The sequence below is a fragment of the Sceloporus occidentalis genome, unplaced genomic scaffold (assembly GCF_023333645.1).
Source record: "Sceloporus occidentalis isolate IW3139 unplaced genomic scaffold, rSceOcc1.0.p SCAF_41, whole genome shotgun sequence".
NCBI lineage: Eukaryota > Metazoa > Chordata > Lepidosauria > Squamata > Phrynosomatidae > Sceloporus > Sceloporus occidentalis.
This window is the reverse complement of record NW_028317021.1, coordinates 29384-46824: the sequence shown is the minus strand read 5'-3', so window position 1 is coordinate 46824 and position 17441 is coordinate 29384. Positions and strand designations below refer to the sequence as shown.

The 17441-nt window shown below is 41.8% G+C and overlaps 1 protein-coding gene across 1 annotated transcript in view; it reads right to left on the bottom strand.

The window, feature by feature from the left end:
- LOC149289956 (adhesion G protein-coupled receptor D1-like) overlaps nucleotides 1-17441 on the bottom strand; it is a gene marked incomplete at its 5' end in the record, with an annotated part of 168721 nt that overhangs the window by 126143 nt on the left and 25137 nt on the right. Inside the window, one exon of the mRNA XM_089490047.1 lies at nucleotides 14603-14744. Within this exon, the coding sequence (XP_089346173.1) occupies nucleotides 14603-14744 (142 nt within the window). The remainder of the gene's footprint in view (nucleotides 1-14602; nucleotides 14745-17441) is intronic.

The window sequence follows — 17441 nt, the reverse complement described above, 5'->3', positions numbered from 1 at the left end:
AGGACTGCATCTACGACACATGATTCAATTACATTCCAGAGGATAGTAGTGGGGTGGGCCTCTGTAACTTTGTCCCCAGGATGGATTGTAATATTTCAGCATCTTCTTGGGAAGCCTACTTTTATAATAGCATCAGGACACTGTGTGCTTTATATGACAGCTGATAGCAGTAATTTACCAGCATGGGTCTCTGTTACTGACACTGTGGTGTCCAAATTAATATTACAGCTAAAACCAAGGTGGCTGTGTTCCCTGAGTGCCTTGTCGTTTTGCCCATCTTGTCACAATGACAAGGGCTTCTGAGTACAATGCAGTCAGTTTATCAATGTATTCCTTCAACCTTTTCCAGGCTGTCTTGACCTCAGTGAAAGAATAGTGAGGGGTCGAAGGCTTTCTGTGCGTTTTTCGGGCTATGTGGCCATGTTCCAGAAAAGTTTCTTCCTGACGTTTCGCCAGCATCTGTGGTTGGCATCTTCAGAGAATGCTTTGCCTGGAAAAAGTTGGGTGTATATATACTGTGTGAGCCTGGGAATGCAGGAGTGATTTGCATGTGTATTGTTCTATGCTGAGGCCGGCCACAAAAAACAATAGTGAGGGGCATATAGACATCAATGATGATGATGATGATGATGATGATGATGATGATGATGATGATGATGATGCAGCCTTGCCTATTGAGGCAGACCTGATTCCCTATAGAAGCCTGTGCCTAGACTCTTAAGATCAATTATTGGATAAAACTAATATTTTCCTCAATTGGGCTGGCTACTCTAATGCTAACTAATGGTTTTCAATCTGCAAGGAAACAGTTGCTAATCAAGAAACTTCTAACATATTGGTTTTACTCTTAATGTTTTAACAGCACTTGGCTATAATAATGCTAAATCTGCCATAAAACAATGACTAAGGGACATTTGTTTGTTGCTGTTGTTGTGTGCCTTCAAGTTGTTTCTGACTTACGGTGACCCTAACGTGAAAAATCACGGGATTTTCTTGGCATGTTTCCCCAGAGGGGGTTTGATGAACCATTGCCATCCTCTGAGGCTGAGAAAGTATGACTTGCACATGGTCACCCAGTGGGTTTCATGGCTCAGCGAGGATTTGAAACCTGTCTCCATAGTCATAGTCCGACACTTAAACCACTATGCCCTGAAAGTCACCTGAGTTAAGTTACCAAATACCTCATTCAAGGTATTACTACAAAATCTTTGGGTTGCCTCAGTTATTTGAGGCCCATTACAGATGGGCATAAAGTACGGACTGGGTCCGTATTAGGGTTAGAAAGGGGCATCCCTTCCGGACACCCCTAACCCTAATACGGACCAAGTCCATACAAAATGGCGGTTCCCGTTCCACACGGGGGCCACCATATTTACATAGCGGACGCACTGCGTCCGCACATCACGCGGTGCATATGCCGCTGCGAGTGCACCATTGGCACCTCGCAGAGTCATATCCGCGCTGCAAAGAGAAGCATCATTTTGGCGCTTCTTATTCTGCAGCACGGAGGAGCCCCGCAGTTTGGATGCTGGGGCTCCTCCGCGCGGCAACCAGCAGCGGCGCAAGACCACTCGTTTTGGGCGGTCTGTAACGCACCTGAGAAACCTAACAATTCTTAAGTACAGGAAAGCTTTTTACCTTGGTACAATTTAATGTGCTACAATCTGCTGTCCTGGAAGCAAAATGTATGAAGATCCCATATTATGAGCATATCTGTCTCTGTGCAGGTGAGATGATTAAAAACTCTTAGTTATGTTCTTCTATACTGCCTCCCCCCCCCAAAAAAAAAAAAAAAACATGATGGGGACATCTTGCTTTAATTACACCTGTTATACAGAATATTATGGGCAGAATGGAAGAATTCTATCTTTTCCTTCATCTTGCCAACCAGGATGCACAGATTATGGATAAAGTCACTAGATTTTGTGTGACTGCCATGGTAACTCATCAGCAGTAGACAAGGAAAATAAAAACGTTTTTAGAAGTATTCGGGTAGCCATATGATATATAATGGGATTTGGGGTTATGTACAAACCTTGGGTTTAGGTGCAGTGTTATGGCCTACCTTTTGGTTGCTGTTGTTATTAAAAGTGAATTTTATATGTTTATTGTATTTTATGCCACTTTCTCTTATGCAGCTCATGCACCTTATAGTAAAAAAAGTTCTCTTTTTATGCTGGCCTATGATTATAATAAATTATTGATTGATTGAATGTCTTAATTGTCTAGTTTATGTAAATCATTGTGTAGCAGTTTGCGCATTGGACTACAGCTCTGAAAAGCAGGTGTCCCGCTCTCATGCTGACCTGGAATCTGAGGTGTCAAAGCTCAGGATCCAAAGTAACAAAAGGTGCCCAGTGTCATACAGTCCAAGATCAGAAGCTAAAGAGAATCTAAGCAAAATCAGTAAACAGTCGAGTAAATCAGATACTCACAGCAGCAAGGTCAGGTTGAAAGGTGGCTTCCAGTGGTTTGCAGGTGGAAGCCAGCTTCTTATAAAAGCAATTAACTCCGGCAATGTTCACCATGTAGACAATATTTAATGGGAGCATTTCACAGCTGTGTGTGTGCTCTCTGTGTGTGAGGGAGAATTTGTGCCAGGTGTCAAAGCCTTTGCCTTTTAGGGGGAGTGGGGCTTGGTGGTCTTTTCTCTACCTCTCCTTCCTGCTCTGAATCTTGTTGACCTGGAGAAGGGCATGGCTGTCTTTTAGGCTGATCTGGAGGAGGTCTCTACTGGTTATCAGGTATCTGTGGTATGTCTGCTTCATCTTTTGACAAACTCTCGGTGTGTGTGTGTGTATGACACCAGGGTTTGAATCACTGTTTGGCCATGGAAACCCACTGGGTGACCATGGGCAAGTCACACTTTCTCAGCCCCAGAGGATGGCAAAGGTATACCTCCTCTGAACAAATCTTGCCATTATAGGTCCACCTTAGAAATTCTACTGTTTAAAAATATTACACACACACACACACATTTCCAAAAAACAAACCTTGTATTTGCCATATTATAAGGGACACAATTTTACTATGCCATTGAATATAATGAGACTTGATTGTCTATGGATTTTGATATCCACAGGTGGATACCAAGGGTTATAGATGTTAGTAATCATAACCATAAATTGTTACATCATTAGATTACTTATTTCTAAAAAAATCCATAATTTTTTCCCCATTTTTTCAGAAAATCTTCAACCCATTTATCTTTTAAAACCCATGTTAATCTGGCAATTTGAGCTAACCCAACAACTTTAACAATCCATTCTTCCATTGTTGGGACCTCAGTCCATTTCCAAGTTTCAACGAATAGCATTATTACTGCTGTTAACATACATCTATGAAGTAGTCCATGTTTACTTTCCAATGCTTTGCCCACACCACACAAAAAACATTTCTGCTGACATTGCAAATTGTACATCTAAAATTTAGACCTATAGCTTTTTGCTTCCATCACATGTGGAAAACCCTGTGATGATGAGAAAGACCCAAGCCAAATAGAAGGTAGAACCAGATCACAGACAGAGATAAAAGCAAAGAGTTGAACAAGGACATAAAAGAACTCAAAACATGGGAAGTCAAGAAGCAGACATGATCAGCAATGCATCTACTGTCTGAAGTAGCACTACACATATTATAGGAACATGATATGTGAGAAGCATGAGCCAGAGAACTCTAGACATAGTAAAAAATGAAATGAAATGCATAAACATAGCAATACTAGGGGTGAGCGAGCTAAAATGGATAGGAATGGGTCACTTTGACTCAGACAACAGTATTCTTCTCAGGAAATTAAGTCACCAAGAAATGGGGTGGCTTTCATACTAGGGAGAGACGTAGCAAAAGCTGTTAAGGGATACAACACAAAGCCAGTAGAATCATGTCAATAAAAGTACAGGGAAAACCTATAAACATCACCATAATGCAAGCATATGTCCGCTTTGAGTCCCAACTGGGGGAAAGAAGAGTACAAATAATAAGAAAAAGAAAAAGAAAACGAAGAAGTAGTAGTCACCTACTCTGTTTTATGGCTGAGCTGGGAATTGAATCCTGGTCTTCAGAGTTGTAGTTCAACACTCAAACCATCACGCCATGCCAGGAAATATACCCAGACCTAGTTGTCCCCCATCAGTGCAAGAAAGCTTCCTTGGTTGATCTCCCTGCTGTTCTTCCTATCAGCTAGAGCTTCATGGTGACCACAGACTGAATCTACACTTGGCAACCTGGTTCATCCATTGAAAATTTGTCACAGTACTCACGTCCTGAACCTTAAACAGAACAAGCAGTGAGAAAACATACCATTCTTATTTCCTCACAAGAGCACTACATGTTTACTTTACCGTAAGGGTTAATTCAGGATTCTGCTTTATGGAATTTATCACCAAGAACTTTTAAAGATGTTTTCCCAACAGGAAATGTGCAGCTGTGAGAGAGGGATTCTTTTTCCATTAAAAAAAAACCACACTGATTTCCCTGATTCGTGAACACAACACCATCTGGATCAGGACTAGGATTCTGAGCAGGGAACCTCTACCCAAAATTTGACACATGTATACAGCTCTGTATACCATGGCACTACTGTTTCATGGCAGTCGGATAGCGTGTTCTGCAAGAGGCTGTGTTGACAGCAGCAGTGCTGCTAGTAGGGTTGGAGGAGCCACATTAAATGTGCCAAACAGGTGCAGTGATTCCTAAACTCTGGCTTTCCAAGAGTTTTGGACTTCAGCTCCCAGAATTCCAGAAATGGCCAAGATAGCTGAGGCTTCTGGGCACTGAAGTCCAAAGCAGCCGGAGGACCAGAGTCTGGGAATCACTGAGCTACTGGGGAGCAGCAGGAGTGAGGGGGGTGTCTTCAAGTGGCCATCTGTGAACAAATTCTCACAGCTAGTAAAATGGACACAGGAGTGACATATGAGTGAAGAAAACAACACAGATCTTCCAAATGTGGTGTCAGCCCCAGATCTTCATTCTATCCTGTAGTGGGAGATGAAGATCAAAGGCTGTGATCACATAGCCACTCTGCAAACATCTTCCAAAGGAACACCCCTCAAAAAGGAAGAAGACATACCTATAGCTCTGGGGGAATGGCCGTACATTCAAGCTGAAGTGCCTTGAAGTTCATATGGAAGGTGAATGGTAGAAATGACTTCAAGAAGTGCTGAGGAGATGAACAGAACTGTCTTCCTGGAGGAGTAGGACAAGAAAAGTGTCTGGGACCTGTGGAAGGCCACAGTCATGTCCACATAAAATGCTAGTGCCTACCTGGTATCAGTGCAATAGAGGGCTCATTCAAGGTCTGAATTAGGTTCAGGTTTTGCATCAGTGAGGATAATACAATGACCTGATTCATGTGAAAAGCTGTCATCACTTTCATAAGAAAGGAAATGGTCAGTCTAAGAACTGCATTGTCCTTGTGAAATCACAGGTAAGGCTTATGTACGCTAAGGGCACATCATTCTCCCGGTCTTCTTGCTGATGTAATAGCTACCAAGAAGGCCATCCTCCAGGTAAGTAGTTGGATATTGCAAGATGCCACTAGCTCAAAAGGTTTCCTGAGAGTTGCAAGAGGGCCAGTTCCAAACTCCATTGATGTATTGGACCTGATACTGGAGGGAGAAGGTTCTTGTAACCCTTTAGGAACATTTTAACCAATGTGTTCTGAAAACAAGAAGGCTTGTCGATGATCTGGAAGTGGGATGAGATTGCAACCAGGTAACACTTGATGGAAGAGAGAAAGAGAGACCTCTATCAGACAGAAAGAGGAGGAACTCCAGCACATGACTGATTTGTACTTGAACCAGAGAGATCCCTTGAGGAGATAAAAAAAGGAAATAAACTTTTTTCCATTTGTATGCATAGGAGTGTAGAGTGGCCAGCCTATGCATCTCAGAAATGATCTGTCGAACAGTAGCAGGCAGGGAATCTAAAGATAATGCAATTAACAATTTGAAATCCCTTGAGAAGAGAACAGAGTGAACACTTAGGTGATAAGGGAACATGCCCCTTGGACTGCTATAGAGGCCTGTGCCATGGCAGAACCAGCTAGGCTCCCTCAATCAGGGAACTGCCCCGATATGGTAAAATACAGCCACTCATAGCTACTCCACTGCAAACAGGCAACACATTACACAGTGGGCATGGTTGTGTATGGCCCCAGAGGATGTGGCAGCCTTAGCTAACAGTGGCAGATTGATACCTCTTGTCTAAAGATATGTATCCTTGGATGAAAGAAATCATTCCACTGCTGTTGCCTGGCCAAAATGTAAACATTTTATATGTCGTGAATAGGCAAGGAGCAACTGAGAGTTCCGAAGTGTATGTCACAAGGAAGAAATTACTTGCAGTACTGGCAGGGAAACTACTTACTGATGATCAAGGAGTTATTGACTCGGATGACAAGAGGTTCATCTTCTCACTGTAAAATGGACTCTGCCTTCACACAAAGCTAGTCAAACAACTCATGTGCATTACAATAGAGACTTGGACAGCACTGTCCAGCTTCTTAAGGTAGGTCTTGGATTGTTCCTGAGAGTCCTGGTCTCCAGACCCCCAAAAGGCATAGGAAGGAAAGAGGACAGGATATGGGAATCCATTCAAGCTGTAATCTACAGCAATAATGGACCCCACTCCCAGTATAGGAACAGTCCTGGCTCCCCCATATAATAAGGTAATGCAGTGTTGGGGGGGGGGGGATAACAGCTATTAGAGAGGCGGCTGAGAGGGCTGGAGATGGAAAAGCCACTTCTCTACTCAAGGTGGCCACCATGACATGATCCATTCCCACCTCCTGACACCTCAAAGCAGGGAAACACAAACAGAACTCTTTCTGGATGGTATGGCCCAGCCCACCTATTTTGTTTTGTTTTGTTTTGTTTTTGGTTTTTGTGTGTGTGTGTGATTAGAGGAAATGCATTTGGGGACAACTGCAAAAAAATGGATTTCAAAATGAAGGTTCATGAGGTCTTCTCAGGGTGACAAGGCTCATCCAAAGCCTCACCACCAAGGAGTCCCTCCAGTGTAGGCAAAGTGCTTGGACCACAAGGGCAGAAATTCCTGCCAAACCCCCTGACATCCTGGAAGTCCACTGTAACTCCCAGGACCCCAAACCTCCCTTAAGATAGATACTGCCTTGGCTATGACTACCCTGGCTACTGTGCCAAAGAAGAATGGACGTGACTCCAACTGCCTTGATGACCAAGGGTGGCTTCCCCAAAAAGTGGCAGTGTTCCTGAAGCCTGACAGTTGGGGAAGACCAATGGGCACATCCAGTGTAGGGCTATAGACACATCAGGTTCTCACCAGACTGCCAGTAGATTCTGGCACAGCAGTGCACACCCTACACTCTGAGGTCCCATTCCCACTGGGCAAAAAAAGTGGCTTATTTCGCTGCGATTCTGACTCGGGGTTTTTTTTTGCAAGTCGTAATCGAATCTGACCCATCGTTCCCATTGAAAATGGGTGCAAACAGACCCGGGGTTTTCTACCCCTGTTTTCATTCCCATTGGTATTTTCCCTGTGGTAATTTGAAGCAGGTTATTTTGTTCCCCGTTCCCATTGCCCTTCCGGAGTCTCTTTTTTTAAAAGCAGCTGTCAATCAAGCACCTAAGCGCTTGACATCACAGCCAATCAGTCGCTTAGGCGCTTTTCCCCTCTGGTTTATCGACCGCTGATTCGGGTTTTTCAGGATAAGTCGATTCAGATTCGAATTCCAGTGGGAATGATATTGGAGCAATGCGGATCGAATGCACACTCAAATGGAAACGATGCACCTATGATTCGCATCCTGATCCGCATTATAAGCCAGTGGGAATGGGGCCTGAGTTTGTCTAGGCAGAGGAATCTTCGTCATCTTCATCCTGGTAGGCTACAGTAAGGGACATAACTGGTCCAGAATTTGGGACATTAACTGTGGGACCCATGACAGACAGAATCCAGTCCTGTAAGAATCAAGGTGAAGATGATGGAATCTTAGGAGGAGGGTTCCTTAGGAGGCACAAGCTGACTTCATAAATTAGTTCCTGTGGCAGCTAGAAGTTGGCCAACCTTAGCTCTCAGCCATTCACTGCTGGGCAGCATTGAAAGCCCCAGCACTCCTCACCTCAATGACTAGTGGATGGTAGAATTTCCTGAGGTCTGGATTAAGAACAAAGTGGAGTGTGACTCCATAAAGGATGCCTATGTCCTCTTTGAGGGCAAGGATTCCCTGCCACAGTGCCAATAAAAATACCCAACAGAAGCAGAGGAAGGAATAAGTAAAACTATAGAAGATCTGCTGGAATGGGATGTAATCCCCCTCATGCAGTCGATTTGTAATATCTCTCTTTAGCCCATCCTTAAACCAGATGGAGTCACATGGCTTAGGACAGTTGATTGGAACCCTTAATTCATTAATTCCAGCCATCACCCCTGTGGTTGCCAAATACAATGAAATTTTGACTGCCATCGCTGCAAACTCATGCTATTACAGTGTCATGGATTTACCCAGTACTTTTCATTCAAAATGGTTACATGGATGAAGCTGATATAAATTTGCCTATTTGTTTAGAGGCAACCAATGTGTGCTCAAAAAAAAATCCTCAGGGATTTCACCCCAGTCCGAGTATATCTCACTCACATGTGGTTAAAATGTGGAACAAATGGATAACAGAGTCTTGATTGAACATTTTGTCATATGTGAATGGCATACTGGTTCACTCTGACTCAGAAGAAAAGACTGGGAAAATCAGTCAGGAGGTGCTAGAAATCATCAAAGACACAGGTTTTAAGGCCAATCGGGAGAAAACACAGCTGGTTCAAACCAACACAGAGAAAGACATAGAGAGAGATGTTGTTGCAGGTGGAATGTTTTTCGATGAAATGGTGAAGTACAAGGCACTGATCTATGGAAGATCAGTTTTCCCTAAAGACAACTTGTTCCTCTTCAAGTATGCTCCAAAACACACTGCAGAAATAAACCGGTGTCAGGCCGCTTTAACTGCCCTGGCTCAGTGGTAGGGAATCTTGGGAATTGTAGTTTGTTGTGGCCCCGGAGCTCTTTCTAACAGAGAAGGCTAAGTGTCTCACAAAATTACAGCTCCCAGAATTCCCTAGTATTGAGCCAGGGCAATTAAAGAGGTCTCAAACTGGATTCTTTGTGCAGTGTGTTTTGGACCTATGTTTTCTTGTTCCAGCCAGGTCTGGAGCTTCCACTATAAATGTCTCGTGTAAAGTTTGCTGATTGTATTAAGGAGGCTACTTGGTCTGTATTGATCAGGATCATTCTTACTTCCTTTTTTAAATATGGGGACAATGATTGCAAGCCCCCAATCCTTGGGTGCTTGACCGTAGTTGTCAACACAGGTGAAAACTAAGGACAGAATAAGATCCCAGAATTCCAAATCATTTTTAATGGCTTCTGAAGGTATTAAGTCTTCCCCTGAAGCCTTCCCTATTCTCAGCTAAGCTGATCTTTGACTCAGTCACTGGTGCCCACCTTGGGAGATTCTCTATATTTTGGCTTGCACATCTACTTTCAAAATAAATCTCCTTATAAAGTGCTTCAAAATGATCCTCCCAGACCCTGGGGAGGTGTGACAATCTGCTGTAACTGGTACATTACTTTGAGAACTTGATGTAATATTCCCAAATAAAGTTGAGTTATTGGATTTGACTGCCTGAATAAGTTGTGTCCAATTGTTCTTCATGGCCTCCAGTGCCGCCTTGCCTCCAGTGCACACTATTCTGGTTGTTCAGATGTTGGAATGCCACTTGGGTTATAGTGTTGTAAGTGGAATGCAGTGGCTCAGTGGTTAAGACGCTGATGCTGAAGATCGGGAGGTTGCTCCATCTTCAAGTATGAAATCCCTCAAATATTTAAATAGAGATATCATATCGCCTCTTAATTTTCTCTTCTCTAGGCTAAACATAGCCAGCTCCCTAAGTCCCTCCTTACAGGGCATGGTTTCCAGACCATTCACCATTGTGGTCTCCCTCCTCTGGACATGCTCCAGCTTCTCAGCATCCTTTCTGAATTGCCCAGAACTGGATGCAGTATTCCAGGTGAGGTAAGGCCTGACCAACGTGCAGCAACGTGCAGACGTAAGGCCTGACTAAAGCAGAATAGAGTGGCACTATTACTTCCTTTGATCTAAACACTATATTTCTATTGATGCAGCCTAGAATTGTATTGGCTTATATATATATATACACACACACACACACACACAGTGTGTACACACACACACACACCACTCTCTTCCATGCCAGCATTCTCTGAAGATGTCAGCCGCAGATACTGGCGAAACGTCAGGAATAAACTCTTCTAGAACAGGGCCACAGAGCCCAAAAAACCACAAAAAACTATGGATGCCAGCTATGAAAGCCTTTGACTTCACATTCTGGAGATATTTCATGAATATTATAAAGCATTATATGCAAAAAGAACCGACCAGAATATAGAATTTATTAATTATTTGGGGAATTATTAAATTATAAAATTAAATGATGAACAAAAATAAGTTTAGAGGCAGAAATTACCAGAGAGGAAACAGAAGAGGCCATTAATAGTTGTAAAATTGGGGAAATCACCAGGGCTGGATGGCCTTCCTGCTGAATTTTATAAGGTATTCAAAGAAAAGCTAAGTCGTCCATTACAATTAGTAGTGAAAAATATTCTAAAAGAAAATATGCCAGAGTCATGGAAAGAAGCAGAAAGAATATTAATTCCTAAAGAAAACAAAAACATATTAGATCTGGTGAATTATAGACCAATATCCTTGCTTAACTCAGATCACAAGATATTTGCACTAATATTGGCTAAGAGATTAAAGAAATGCTTGGAATGATAAATTGATGAAGACCAAAGAGGATTTCTCCCGAAAAGATATATGAAAGATAATTTGAGATATATATTAAATTTAATAAAGTATTATGAAAAACATAATGATAAAAAACTAGGATCATATTTGTGGACATCGAAAATGCTTTTTGAGACGTTTAATTGGCTTACTTTATTGGAAATCCTGGAAAGACTGAATATGGGACAAAACTTTAGAAATTGGATCAAAGAAATTTATGATAACCAGAAAGCCAAAAAAATATTAATGGCGATCTAACTAAGCTAAATGTGTCCACTGTCACCACTACTTTTTTATTAGTAATGGAAAAAGTTAAAGTGGATGAGGATGTGAAGGGAGTAAAAATTAAGCAATTCATTTATAAAACTGGAGCCTTCACTGATGATGTGGTGATAAATTTAAAGAATCCAAATGATAATATAGAGAGACTAATGAAACTAATGGAAGAATTTGGTACATATACGGGATGTAAGATCAATTTAAAAAAATCAGCAATTATTACCCCAAAAATTGAAAGTTGACAAAGAAAGAGTTCTCTTCCTTTGTCAACTTTCAATTTTTTTGTAATAAAAAGAACACTTCCTGATCTTTTTTAAACTGAAGATGCTAGGAGGGGTGTGATTGAACCTGGGACCTTTTGGATACAACCCCCCCTCCCAGTTATTTTCAATGCGTCTTCCTAGCCACATCTATCTAAAAAGAAACAGAGAGACAGAAAAGCCAGTTCAGCAGAAATAATCTATACTTGAAATAGGCAGCAATGGGGTCATTCAGAGGACAGGGGTTTGAATCTGTCTGTGTTATTATTTTTAACAGTTCCCAGATTATCAAAAGATCAAATATGATGTTGAAGTAATGAGGAATGGCATGCATGGTTATGCTTTTCCAGCTGGGTTCTGCCCAAAACACACAAAGTTTCCTTAAGATCTTTTAGCATGCAGACTCCTCCAAACCAAATTCTTCATTTCCTTCTAGCCCTTCCCTCCTCCCACTACTTCATGCTGAATATAGAAGGTAACTTGGATGCCAAGGATGAGGCCCACAGAGGCCACCAAACTGATCTCTGTTTCAAGCAAATAAGCCAACTAATACAGATTTCACTGGTTTGTAAGCCATTTTTCAGCTTTTAAAAAAGTGTTGTTGTTGTAATTTAGTGTACTACATTTATTGGATTATATAGCTCCATGGACAGCGGGTGGGATATGAGATCCTTGAACAGTGGGTGGGATATAAATATTCAAACAAACAATCCATCCATCCTGAGCGTCTGTTTTTTTAACAGTTTATGCAACAACAGTTTGCACCATTTTAAATATTTCACACTTAAAGATATACAGTTCCCATCCCCTCACCCATTTCTTAAATTTGCAATTTCTCTGAAAGACGGGGGGGAGGAATGCACAAGGAAAACAGATCAGAACTTACACCTTTCTTGGTGATCTCTCCTTCCTGTATACCAGAGTGGGCAACTTTGGTAGGTCTAGGGGACAATGTTGCCCCACTACACTGACTCATCCTAACAAAATCAGACATGATTTTGTAGTCCTCTTTTCTTTTTTCAAGTTTCTGAGGGTATGATTTTTCATTACTTACACTGCAAACACATAGGCAGCCCTGGCACTTACACTTAAAACCTGAAGGCAACATGAAGGCAGTTGTTGTATACAAAAAGCACAAACTTCACTCTGCCAATCACATAGAAACAGTGAAGCTTATCACACCCATTTTTTCTCCCATTATGGGAACAGGAAAGGGACTCTTGGGGCTGTGTGTCACCGAGAAAAAAAAGGATTTTATCACACACCAAAGTGACCTCAAAATGGCCCCATTCTGTTCTCCGGCCCCAAGCCGACCCTATTCAGTGCTCGTCCGTAAGACTTCCGACCCGAACATTTAACACTCCTCAGGCTTGGGGCCGGGAAATGGAATGGGGCCATTTTGAGGGCACTTTGGTATGCCATAAAATCCTTTATTTTCTTGGCAACGCTTGGCCCAAGTTTCCCCTTCCCATCCCCATAACGGGGGGAAAATAAAATTAAATAAATAAATAAAACTTTTATTTTTATCCCACTTATGGATGCGATAAGCTTCAGAGCATGGTGGGGGAGTATAATTTTGACCAAACCATGCATGAAGAACTTGAATGGCATGATGCATTTATTCCAAACATTCTAACCGACGTTTTGAACAAACTCTCCACCCCACCCCACCATGCTGTGGCTTCCAGTCAGTTGAATGATGAGGACAAAATGTAAAATACAATATCTTAAATGTCGCTCTCCCCTCAAAAATGCAAACTCATAAAAACACAAAACATTGAACAGCTATGTAAAAGGGGAAACTTAAAAAAAGATGGAAAAGAATACATCCCTAGCAGAGAGAAAACAAGAAATGCTCAATACAATCCAAAAGCATAGCAGATAAAAATGTTTTTGTGTTTTTCCAGAAAACCAGCAGGGAAGATGTATTGCAACTTGGCAGCATAACTACAAAGACCCAGTACCACAGTCATCAATCCTCCTACTCCTCTGTGTAGCTATTAAACAATCAATTCAAAAGAGCAGCCCATGAACAGAAACATCCAAAACTACCTCTTGCCTAATCCAGGAGCAGTTGATGACTCCACCACTGCTTCTCCTGCAGCTTGTTCTGAGCTGAACAGGAGCTATGCCACTTCTGGACCTCTACAGTCCTATAACTACAGAAGAAGCTGCAGTAAAAGCAAAAGTGGATTCACTGCCTTCCCACAGTTGCAGATCCACCACTGCCTCCAACCTAATCTGTCACACAACAGCATTTTAAATTGATCTTAATTTTCATAGCCATAGGGCTGTATGCAGTGAAGTCTGGTGGCTCCATTGCTGTTGGGGCAATAAATCCACCTTACGTTCTGTTCCAAACTTTAAGGTTCTGAACCTAACCAAGGTTCTGAATGTATTTTGAGATTATTGTTCAGCAGTTAGGATAGCAAAAAAGAATCACCACTACTTGAGTCACCAGCCTCCACTGGCTCTGTATGTTTCATGATTTCATAATACAGTGTAGTGCAACAACAAGCAGAATAGTATCAGACTCTGAATTCAGAAGCCTTGAAATGATGTTCCTTTTAAGTGTTCTCAAGTATTATGAATTAAATCAAAACAACATTACTTGTCACAGGGTACAAGGCTTTAGAAATCTGCACTGTCTCCTAACTTAGGGACTGTACAGAGTGCCCCGAAACGGCGGGCTGGACTCACCCGTTTTAACTGTGGAAGGACGCTGCAGCTGCCAAACTGTGCGGCATGCCTCCGCAGTAACAAGAACCCACTTCTATCGGGTTCTTTTGTGGTGTGGTGTGTACATCACGAGTGCGCCATTGGCACACTTGTGACGTGCGCAGCAACACGCAGACGCCGCGCAGAGTTAGCATCATCATGGCAGCACCCATGTAGACAGGATGCCACTATACAGACTAGGGTTTCTGAGCATGCGGTTGCCGCACTCTCTGGAACCCTAGTTTTGGCACTGGCACGCCACTTTTGGCCGGTGTGTCTTGGGCCTTAGAAACATAATGACTGATACAATCAAATGGCAACTATTTCCACAACTTGTAAAAGTCACAGAAACTTCCCATTCTAGATACCGTATTCATAGTTCAAAACGTTCATGCCTAACATGTATTTCAATTTTCTTTCCTTTTTTCCTTTTTCAAAAAAAATATAAAATTGTTCACACATTTCAGGTAGTAGCAAAGAAGCCATTGTGAAATATGCTTCACCACTTACCAGTGTGTGTCTCAGATGGACAGTAATGAGAGGAGAACCTGACAAATTGTGGGACAAAGTTGGTGGGGGCTCCACTTTCAGGGAGATAAGATAACTAGTAGCAGAAATCATGCAGTTCTTGCAGGCAGCTGCTTCAGGTATACTGAAAGAAAGCAAACAAACAAGTTAGCAACAGTTAATTACTGGAATTTCTAATGCACACCATTCCTAGACAGGAAATGCTACATTTAAAACAACAACATCCTGATAGCACTTCTGGAAAAATATTTTAGATTCAAACATGGAGCTGCACACAAACTAGTTAATGCTGTTTTCTATCAAGGCTTAATGCTCAGATGGATTAAGCCTGAGGCCCTTAACCAGCACTGGCTGGTGGCTCCCAGGTCAATGGGGCAGTGACTCTGCTCCAAGATTTAGGGTGAACTTTAATGAGCTATCTAAGGAGCTGAAATGAAGACTAACTTCCACTGACACCACTAACTTCCACCACTAACCTGAATTGTGTCAATTTGAAAAGATCCTCTAATATCCTCCCCTAAGAAAGTTTTAAAATGTATCTGGAGGCCCCCCATAATTTGATTCCCTAAGCTTTAGTTTACTTAGCTCGTACAAAAATCTGGCACTTGATATACGCAGCCTAAAAGTACATTGATTTCTAAAAGATAATATTCAGAAGAGGTTTAATGAGTGGATGAAATACTTGTGCTATTATATTTGTGTTTATTTGATTCCCATTGTGGGAGAGCAAGACACCTTCTGCTAAAGAGCCTAATTCCAATTTGGAAAAGGTCTCTGGAATGCAGTAGGTGAGGATAAAGGCACTGGGTGTGCCAAACATAAAGTAGGCAATGCCAGGAAACAAGAAGAAATAAAAAGACAGCTCTTCCTTAGTAGATGTTCCAGGTCCTTGAGGTTTTCTGCTAGTAGTATGGTGTCATTTGCATATCTGATATTGTTGATATTCCTACCTCCTATTTCACGCCTCCTTCTTCTATGTCCAAGCCTGCTTTGCTTATAATATGTTCTGTATATAAGTTAAACAGATAGGGTGATAAGAGGCAGCCTTGTCTGACCCATTTGCCGATTGGAAACAATTTTGTTTCTCTGTGTTCTTTTCTGACAGTGGCCACTTGTCCTAAGTACAGATTTCTCATCAGCGCTATTAGATGTGTTGGCACTCCCACGTCTTTAAGGGCATCCCATAGCCTTTCATGATCTATGCAGCCAAAGGCTTTGCTGTTGTCTATAAAGCACATGCTAATTTTCTTTTGAAATTCTCTGGTGTGCTCCATTAGATCTCATATGTTTGCAATGTGGTCCCTAGTGCCTCTTCCTTTCCTGAACCCCACTTGGGCCTCTGGAATTTCTCTCTCCATGTATAATAATAATAATAATTTGTTTTATTTATATACCGCTATTCCAAAGATCATAGCGGTGAACAGCAAGTAAGCTAATTAGCAAGTAAGCTAATTTGCCCCCAACAGTCTGGGTACTCATTTTAGCGACCTCGGAAGGATGCAAGCCTGAGTCAAGCTTGGGCCCTTTTGCTGGTCTTGAACTCGCAACCTTGTGGTCTTGAGTGAATGGCTGCAGTACAGGCATTTAACCACTGCGCCACCAGAATTCCAGAGTGCAGCTTCAGCATAAACTGAAAGCATAAGCTGAAAGCCATGTATGACATGGGTGCACTGTAATGTTTTATCTGTCATCTATGTTTTTTTCTCTTTATTTTTGTCTACTGGAAATTTCTGTCTATATTCTTCTCTTCTTATGTCCTTGGCTTCAGTCCACAGTTCTTCCAGTTCTCAGTCATTATGCTTATTAACACAAATCTGTTCCTTATACAGTGTGCCCTTCTTTTATGCAGGGGATCCATTCCAGACCCACCCACCCACCCCCACCCCCGCATAAAAGAAATAGTGCATATGCTCAAGCCCCATTACAAGTAATGGGGCTCATGCTCACGGCACCGCATACCATTGTTTCTTCCGGTGCATGGCGCCATTTCTTCCAATCTGCTTTCAGCATATGCTGAAAGCAGCATATAATGTGCCCGCATATGACGCAGGCACACTGTATTGTCAATGAACTCTGTTGATATGTTGTTTAGATCATATTTTGGTATGATGACTGGTTTTGTTTTGTTCTTGAGTTTTACTCTTATTTTTGATATGATTAATTTATGACCTGTCCCACAGTTAGCACCTGGTTTAGTCTTGGCCACCAAGATGAAGTTTCACCATCTTTTACTTCTGATTATATAATCAATTTTATTTTTGTGCTGGCCACCTGATGATGTCCATGTGCATAGCCTTCTTTCTGTTTGTATGAAAAATGTGTTTGCAATGAATAGGTTGTGGGCTTCACAAAAATCTATCAGATGCAATACCTGCATCATTTCTTTTAAGTAATCCAAATCTGCCAACTGTTTTTGATTTCTCTTTGCTTCCAACTTTGGCGTTCCAGTCATCTATGATCAGCTTAATGTCCTGTGTGGGTCTGTTATTAATTTCTTCCTGTACTCCTTCATAGAATCTTTCTTCTTGTTCTGCCTCTGTAGTTGGTGCATATACTTGAATTACAGTAATATTCATAGGCTTCCCATGGAGCCTAACTGAGATGATTCAGTCTGATTTCGCGTATCCTCTGACTACTTTTGCCACCGCTTTTTTTAGTATGAAAGCAACCCCATTTATTCATGTCTTTTCATTCCCTGAGTAGAACACTTTGTAGTTGTCTGAATCAAAGTGGCCCATTTCTGTCCATTTTGAGTCACTCACCTCCAGTACTGCTATGTTCATGTGTTCCAGTTCCATTTTTACTATATCTAGTATCCCTT